A 9,250-nucleotide genomic window follows, 5' to 3' on the forward strand; every position below is an offset into this window, starting at 1 on the left:
ATCTTGCCCTGGGTGAGCTGAGTCTCACTACATCTGCCGAGTGAGAAAGTAGGGACCCAGCGGGCTGTGAGTGACCCTACCAGTCAGCAGCTGAGCTAGACTGCATTTGAAGCCCACGCTCTTTGCTCTACACCCAGAAGAACACGAAGCCACACACTCTTTAAGCAGAGAACAGGTGCTGTTCACACCAGCCCAGCGCCAGCTGCTTTCCAGGGCAGATGGGGAGTGGGAAATGGATATGAAACAGACAGCAAGTAACATCATCTCCCCTCTATGTCTGCCCTGGTCCCACAGCCCACGTTTTCCTGCTCCCATTCCCAAAAACTGCAGACACAACAGACAAGCTTGAGCATGGCTGAGTCCAACAGATCTGGGCAGAGTCTAAGACCCCTCACCCCGTGTGACCCAGTGCACCACGTGGACAAGTCTCACCATGATGAAGAGAGCTGTTGTCTCCTCCAAGCCTCCAGTGAGCACCAAAGCCCAGCTTCAGCCCAAGCAGCTCCCAGAATCCTTGCCTCTGAGGAAGTAGTCTCTCCTTCCTGGGGGCTTTGTGACCTCACTTTGTTATAATTGCAGAATTCTGACAGGGGCTGGAAGGGGCTGTTATGTCAGCCTGGGTGGAAGAGTGGAGGTCCCGTCTTGAAGGAAGGAGGAGGAGAGGGAAGGAAGGGTCCTTCAGGTGGGGGAAATGTGTGGAGCCAAGTAGTTTGGGCGTATGGAGTGAGAAATGGGGAGCAGTAATAAAAATAATCGTGGCGTACCCACCCGTGGCTTCGGAGCTCCACATGGGACCCTTCCTGATCACAATATCCTCTGTCTCTGAACCCATCCGATCTCCAAAGTAGCCAGCATCCTGGGCTTTTGTATTAAGCATTCCTTGGCTGTTCTTTATTGCCATGTGCATAGGAAACCCTAAGCAATTGGTTAGTTCTGCCTAACTTTAAACTTTATAACAGTAGAGTTACACATTCTATGACTTGCTTTTCCCTCCCCAACATTCTGTTTGTGAGATTTTGAAGCATGTAACGTTAGTTAGTTAGTTAGTTAGTTAGTTAGTTTGTTTATTTGTTTTCACTGCTGTAGTTCTTTCTCCATTCTCCTACAGGTATACACACATGGGTACTTTGGTTTTTGTGCTAATACCGCTGGTAGGAACTTTTAGGTACGTTATCTGTTGCTGTGCTTCGACAAGAAGTTGTTTAGGGTACTGGCTGTCAAACCATTTTTTTTTTAAGATTTTATTTATTTATTTGACAGAGATCACAAGTAGGCAGAGAGGCAGGCAGAGAGGGGGGGGGGGGGGAAGCAGGCTCCCTGCTGAGCAGAGAGCCCGATGTGGGGCTCGATCCCAGGACCCTGAGATCATGACCTGAGCCGAAGGCAGAGGCTTAACCCACTGAGCCACCCACGCACCCCTGTAAAACCATTTCTTAAACATAACTCAAAATAAGAAATACATTTGATATCGTGGATCAGTACCCACATACATGTTCACGCCCAAATGAGGAAATAAGTTTCGTGAAGAACTTCTCACTCCTCCTGTGTACAATGCCCTCTGAACCCCTAACCACTCACCTTAACACACTCTTCCACTCTGAATTTATGGCCTTAGGTTTTAGGGAAGACTTTCTGTTTAGGTTTTTCTGTTTTATCTTTAGGTTTTCAATTAGGCCTTCTGTTGAGGTTTCATGTCTTATAAATAGTATATTGATTTTATTATCTAATACTATAATGAAAATGAAATACCCAGGAACCCACTTAGAAGCACAAAGCCAAACGTTACTAGTAATTTACATGTGCCTGCACACTCTGTCCCCAGACTGTCCCCTGCTCTCCCTAGGGGTGAACCCTTCCTTGGATTTGGGGACAATTATACCCTTGCTTTCTTTTCTTCCAGTTTGATCACACACATGCGTTATCAGTTTTCCTTGTTTGGTTGAGGTTTGGGTTTTGGGTTTTTTTTTAAAGATATAACTTACAAAGGAAGTTTTTTGTTTTTCTTTTTAATTAAGGAGGAGTCCTCTGCTAGGATTCATAGCATCTTATTAAGTGAATACACAATATTTTATGTAACTCTGTTATTGTTTTGTTTTGTTTTATTTTCTCTTACAAAGATGGTCCTATGAATACTTTTCTGAATGTCCCCTGTTGGGCATATGTGAGGATTTCTCTGTGATACATGTCTAGGACTGCAATTTCTGGGTCAAATGTTCAATAATACAAGACAAAAATTATTTTCCAAAGCTGTTGTAATAACAATTTAGACTTTGATCAGATTTCAGATTCATATCTTTTCTGACACGTCTTTAATTTTTAATGATGAAAGGATATAATCAGTTTTATTTTTGGTTTTGCTTTGCATTTTCAGAGTCCTATCGAGGCTGAATATCTCTTTAAATGTTTATTATCTCTATGGATTTCCTTTTCTTTTGCCATTTTTCTTTTGGGTTGTTTGCCTTATTTTTATTAGATTCCAAGTACTTTTATATTTCTATATAAATCTCTATTTCTATATATTATACTTTGTCACTTACATGTATCATGAATATCACCTTCAAGTTTATGGCTTGTCTTTTCACCTTGTCCCTACTTGATAAATAGAAGTTCTTAATTTTAATGTCTACTTTACCCACCTTTTCCTTCATATTAAGCATTCAGTGTGCCTTGCATAAAAATCTTTCTTATAGGGGCGCCAGGGTGGCTCAGTCCATTGAGCATCTGTCTTTCGCTCAGGTCATGATCCTAGGGTCCTGGGTCTGGGGTCCTGGGATCGAGCCCCACGACAGCACCCTGCTCAGTGGGGAGTCTTCTTCTCCCTCCTCCCTCCTGCTTGTGCTCTCGTGTTCTCTCTCTTCCTCTCAAATGAAGAAATAAGAACTTAAACTTTAAAAAAATCCTTCCTTATACCAAGGTCAAAAAGACACTCACCAGTTTTTTCTTCTAAAACTTTTAAAAGTCTTGCATTTGACATTTATAATTTGAATTGACTTGGAATTGATTTTGTGTATAATAGAAGGCAGGATTCCAGTTCCATTTTTTTCCCATGCATATAACCAATGCATAGTCCCTCCTTTACTACTGATCTGCACTGTCACTGCTGTTGCATATCAAAGATACAGACATAGATATATGAAGTATATCTATAACTATATATTACATATAACGTTAGTTGTACATTCATACATGATGATGTATGAATCTCAGGCTCATGACCCTGAGATCGAGACCTGAGCTGAGGTCAAGAGTCAGACACTCAGGGTGCCTGAGTGGCTCAGTCGGTTATGCCTTTAACTCAGGTCATGATGTTGGAGTTTGGGAATGCAGCCTCACATAGGCTCTCTGCTCAGCGGGGAGGCTGCTTCTCCCTCTGCCTTTGCCCCTCCCCTCTCTGTCACTCTGTCTCTCTCTCAAATAAATAAAATCTTTAAAAAAAAAGAATCAGACACTCAACCAACTGAGCCACCCAGGTGTCCCATCATATATTATATTTATATATACTTAACATATTTAATATATTTATATAATATATACACAAAAGAATAGACAAATGATCAATGGAACAAACTAGATAGCCCCAAAATTGACATATATTATGTATTTTGTATACATAAAATACATATGTTTATAATACATGTGTTTTATATATAATGTATGTTGTACCATATTTATATTTATATGCTATACATATTATATATTATACATGTGTGCCTATGTGTGTATGCAATATTATATATTAAAATATTATGTATAAAACATACCTGATATGTATATAATACATGCTATGTTTTATATATAATATATGTCAATTGAATTTTGAATATGAATGCAATCTAACTCCTCATTTAGTTAGAGCTTCTTTGTTATCTTTCATTTAGGATAATGTTTATATTTCTTTAGATATACGTCTTTCCAACCCTGATATGAGGAAGTGGAGATGCAAAGTGGGGGGGGCGCGTTGGGGGGTAGGAAAAGAATAAATGAAACAAGATGGGATCGGGAGGGAGACAAACCATAACAGACTCTTAATCTCACAAAACAAACTGAGGGTTGCCGGGGGTAGGGGGTAGGGAAAGGGTGGTTGGGTTATGGACATTGGGCAGGGTATGTGCTATGGTGAGGGCTGTGACGTGTGTAAGCCTGATGATTCACAGACCTGTACTCTTGGGGAATAAAAATAAATTATAAAAAAAATTTTTAATGATCTACATCTTTCACATACTTGTTAGACTGGGCTTTTAAGTCATTTTATTAAACTTTATTATTGAGAGAAATTATTCATGTTAATTATTAATAATAAAATAATCAATAAAAATAATTAGTATTTCTTATTCTATTCTATTATTAATTTATTGAAATAAAAAATACACACAATAAAAGGCACACATATCCGACATGTTTTGACAAAATGTATGCCCCCATTTAACCACGACTGAATGAATGTACAGAACATTTCCACCATCTCAGAAAGTTCCCTGTTCTCCCTTTGCAGCCCATCTCCCCACCCCATCCCAGACAACCACTCACCCAATTTCCATCACCATAGGTTTGTATTGCCACTTCTAGAACTTCATTTGAATAGAAGCAAACATTCAGTATGTGCTCTTTTGTGTCTGACGTTTTCACTCAGCACAAATGTTTTTAAGGCTCATCCATGTCATTTCTTGAATTAGTAGGTCATTCTTTTGTATGTCTGAGTCATGTTCTGTTGTATAAAAATATCTTAGTTTTGTTTGTCCATCTACCTGTTTTTTCCGATTGGGGGCTATTCTAAATGAAGCCCCTATGAGATTCATGTACCAGTCTCTATGTAAACCTACTTTTCATTTCTTTTGAACAAATATCCAAGAGTGGAATTGCTTTGTCTTTTGGCAGTATATGCTTAACTTGATAAGAAATTCCCAAACTGTGGGACGCCTGGGTGGCTCAGTTGGTTGGACGACTGCCTTCGGCTCAGGTCATGATCCCGGAGTCCCGGGATCGAGTCCCGCATCGGTCTCCCAGCTCCACGGGGAGTCTGCTTCTCTCTCTGACCTTCTCCTCGCTCATGTTCTCTCTCTCACTGTCTCTCTCTCAAATGAATAAATAAAATATTTAAAAAAAAAAAAAGAAGAAGAAATTCCCAAACCGTTTGCCAAGGTGACTGTACCATTTCATTCTCCGTGAATGCTCCAGCTGCTCCACACTTAGTATCCTCGGTCTCTTAAATGTTCGCCTTCTCGTGGCTGCTGGGTTTTCCTCATAGCAGATTTCCCTGATGACTAATAATGATGAGCAAGCTGCAAAAGCTGCCATGGGTCATTGGCCCTTAATACATCTTCTTTTGTAGAGAGTTGATTGAAATCTTTTGCCTGTTTTCACTGAATTGTTTGTCTTCCTGTTTTGAGGGGTTAGTTTTCAACATAAACACCTCATGTAATTATTATGTGATTGGATTTGAGTCAGCCATCTTGTTTTTTGTTTCTTATTTGTCTCAGGTGAGATAATTGTCCTCCTCTTATGTTCCTTTTTGCTTGCTTTTGAGTTAATCAAATACTTTTAAATGCTTAACATTATTTATTCTATTAAAATATCTTATTTTGGGGGCACCCAGATGGCTCAGTTGGTTAACTGTCTGCCTTCAACTCATGATCCCAGAATCCTGGGATAAACCCTGCATCAGGCTCCCTGCTGGGCAAGGAGCCTGCTTCTCCCTCTGCTCCTCTGCCTCCCCCCTACTTGAGCTCTCTCTCTTTCTCCTCACTCTTTCTCTCTCTCAAATAAATAAATAAAGTCTTTTTTAAAAAACAAAAAATTTTTTAATGTTTTATTTTTATTTATGATAATAAATATTTGTTTTTAGTGATTATTCTAGAACTAAAACTATACATCCTTAATTATCAGAGTCTATTTGGAATTAATACTGTGCTACTCCATACTTCATCACAGTGTAATTCATTGGCCCACCTCCCCATCATCTGTGTCATCGTTGCCAGATCTTTTCCTTCTACAAATGTTATGAACAATATCATTATTTTTGCTTTAAACAGCCGGTTGTCTTCTTGGCCACTACAAGAGTTCTTGGACCAAATATGAGGAGTATTCCTTCAAATATTTTCCCACATCATTCTCACCCTTTTTCTTCTAGAACCCCAAGTATGCATATGATAGATTATTCGATACTGTCCCACAGGTCTCCAAGGCTCTGTTACTTTTTCTTTGATCTTTTCTTTCTGTTGTTCAGATTGGAAAATTTCTACTCCTCTGTCTTCAGTATACTGACCCTACCCCCTGACATCTTCAATCTTTTATTAAGCCCATTCATTGAACTTTTCATTTCAATGATTATACTTTGCAATTCTGGAATTTCCATTTTGTTCCTCTTTCTAACTTGCCATACCTTCTTGCTAACTCCATGGTGCATTAAAATATATTTTTAAGTATATTTTTCAGAACTGTAAGTGACTAAGGACAAAAGGGTTTTCCAGAGGTCCTAGTCTGACATTTTGCAAAGAAAGAAGCTCCTGGTGGCATTTTTCAAAGGAAAAAACAGGTAGATTTCTGTGACTCTTTGGGTGGGGAAAACGGTATCAAAGGGTTTGAAGCTGGAGTGTTAGAAAGAACTGGTAGGAAGAGGCTAAGCTGACAAGTGGGCATCAGTACAGGGGGAAACAACGAGGTGATTTCAAGGCATTTTGAATTCAAAATCAGTGCAACATTTAAGTGGAGATGCCCTGTGGGAAACTGGAAACCTTAGAGACGAATTCATTTATTCTCTTAACATTTCTCAGGGCCCACTACAAGCCAACACTGGGCCAGACATATTCTGACAGTGGAGCATTCCCTCTGGAGCCCTGAGCCATTATAACACCCCTCCTCAGTGTCTCCAGCCTTGACACTCACTTGAATAAGTAGCTGAAATGACCTTAGCACATTGAATGTCCTCCTAGAAATCCCACCCACCCTTTCCAGGACAGAAAGAATGTACAGAAAGATCAAAAGCATGACAGGAACCATGTAGCTTTAAGCACTGACAGCATGGAGGGAAGGAAGACCTAGGAAAGGAAGGGATTAGCCAGAGTTCAGAGATGGGTCAGGGTGAGGAATGGGAGCTGAGGGACAGTCCTTTTCAGGAGTCAGGCAGTCCAGATTCCTCCAACAGAACATACCATGTGCCTCTCCTCCCAATATCCTTCCTTGGCCTGAGGGAGACAGGAGACAAGGAGGGAGACCCACACAACAAGAAATGAGAAGTGGACAGCATGGGAGATGGCCCACGGTGAGATCAAGAGGTTATACCCCACCACCATGGTGGGTTGGGTAGAGGGTCAACTGGGGTCCTCAGGGAGGGTGTGAGGGCTGGGGGCCTGGTGTTCCATCAAGCCCAGCCAGCTTGATACTTTTTAGAGCTGCAGTCACAAGCTCCTATCCCACAGCACCTGATGCCACAGGACAGAATGCCTGAGAGGTCTCCACGTACAGATCCGGCCGAGAGTTGCTCACACCACACCAGCACAGGGATAGTAAGAAGTCCAAACCATTGGCAGGGGTGTGGAGCTGGTCCCAAGCAGCCAGTCACCACCACCTAGAACTCCTCCCTACCAGCCAAGAGCACCCAGGTGGATGGGATGTCTCAAGCTTATCCACCAACGATAAAGAAAGCAAACAGAAGCTTCCCTGTGACCTGTTCCCCAGACTCCTACGCTTTACTGGGAGTCCACCTTGTGGTTTAATCTCAATCCCTTCTTAATCTATTCTTCTGCCACTGACTTCAAGAAGATCTGCCTGGTGACAGCCAAGCTGATGAAACACCTGCTTTAGTCCATCTAAAGTCAGTTTAGAGACATCTTGAATGTGGACAAGTGTGCTTGGACAGGGAGAAAATGTGAGCTTCCTAACAATGGGAAAGTAAGACTTGCACGTCAACAAGCGTGGGTGAGGAACTGGTCCACTCACGACCTGCCATCCAGCTTCCTCTTCATCACTGTGGGACGGGAAAAGAAGGAAACCCCTTCTCTCTGGGTCTCTCTACCCTTAGAGCTAGAATGTTCTTCCCACTGTCTAATGTTTTGCACATTTCTAGCCCACCCTTAGTGAAGCTGCAGTCAGCCAGGACGGAAGAGATTATACACTGAAATTGGCAAGCACTGTAAAAGGGCATTTTCTTCCCCCCAAGAGCTGGTTCTGAAACGTTTACCAGCAAGCCGCTGTCCCTAATGAAATCATACAAGAGGCGTGTTAGAAATCAGGTGGTGTGGGACACCTGGGTGGTTTAGTTGTTAAGCTCCTGTCTTCAGTTCAGGTTACTAAGTCCCAGGGTCTTGGGATCAAGTCCCACATCAGCCTCCCTGCTCAGCAGGGAGCCTGCTTCTCCCTCTGTCTGCTGCTCCCCCTGCTTGTGTGCGTTCTCTCTCTGACAAATAGATAAATAATATCTGAAAGAAAGAAAGAGAGAGAGAGTGAAAGAAAAGAAAGAAAGAAAGATAGAAAGAAAGAAGGAAAGAAAGGTAGGTAAGGAATAAATAAATAAATCAGATGGTGGACCTCAGCTAAAACTCTTCTCCTTAGCCTCTCCTCAGGGCTGGGAGGGGCCCTGAAAAGTTTCCAAGATGGCAGAAATGAAATGGACAATGGAGAAGTCCTGGAGCAAAACAGTGCGTCAGGCCCAGTGAATCTGCCACTGCGGTGAGAGCTATGCCCACCTGTGCTCCTTGTCTTCCAGCAGCAGCCTGTAGGTGGCAAGGCCCAGCTTGGAGTTCATCACCTCCTGGTACTCCTTGACCAGGCAGGCCATGTCCTGCTTGGCCTTCTGCAGGGCGGCCTCCAGCTCTGCCAGCTTGCAGCGGGCATCGCTCAGAGCCGTCTCACCCTGCTGTTCCAACTGGGTCACTGCGGCCTCCAGCTTGGTGTTCTGGGGACCCAGAGGGGAACAAGGTGGGTTATGGCCCAGGTCTCTCTGTCCGTTTCCTGTCTCAGCCCTCCCCCAGCTGGGAATACCCTAAGAGTAGGCCTCTCCCTTTCATCAGCTGAGTCTCCCCCAGGGACCACCACCAGGGACGCTGGTCGTGCAGATGGCCTGGAACATGAATGGTGAGATCCAATGGGGACACACACATGTCCTGTATGACCTGGGAAGGCCCCAGGCGACCCTTACCTGGCACTTGGCATTCTCAACCTCGGCCATCAGCCTCTGGATCATGCAGTTGAGCTCGCTGATCTCCTCCTTGGTGCGGCGCAGGGTCTCCCCGTGCCGGATCACCGTGGCCTTCAT

At 42.9% G+C, this 9,250-nt stretch overlaps 1 protein-coding gene across 1 annotated transcript; it reads right to left on the reverse strand.

Moving 5' to 3' along the window:
• Nucleotides 1–8,471: 8,471 nt before the first annotated feature.
• On the reverse strand, nt 8,472–9,250 carry LOC106003926 (keratin, type II cuticular Hb6-like). The gene is made up of 2 exons (XM_045073226.1): nt 9,134–9,250; nt 8,472–8,977 (listed from the first exon to the last, which is right to left on the reverse strand). Exons 1-2 carry the CDS (start codon nt 9,248–9,250, stop codon nt 8,672–8,674), a joined length of 423 nt encoding a protein of 140 aa, XP_044929161.1. The 3' UTR covers nt 8,472–8,671.

Source organism: Mustela putorius, unplaced genomic scaffold, assembly GCF_011764305.1.
Source record: "Mustela putorius furo isolate JIRA1106 unplaced genomic scaffold, ASM1176430v1.1 tig00537227_pilon_pilon_pilon, whole genome shotgun sequence".
Taxonomy (NCBI): domain Eukaryota; kingdom Metazoa; phylum Chordata; class Mammalia; order Carnivora; family Mustelidae; genus Mustela; species Mustela putorius.

What these genes read in the sequence shown, in the direction of transcription:
- LOC106003926 (XM_045073226.1), bottom strand. Translation starts at nt 9,250, where the DNA reads ATGAAGGCCACGGTGATCCGGCACGGGGAGACCCTGCGCCGCACCAAG. An exon ending in TTGAGAATGCCAAGTGCCAG is followed by an intron (nt 8,978 to 9,133) that starts GTAAGGGTCGCC and finishes GCCTACTCTTAG; the next exon opens with GGTATTCCCAGCTGGGGGAG.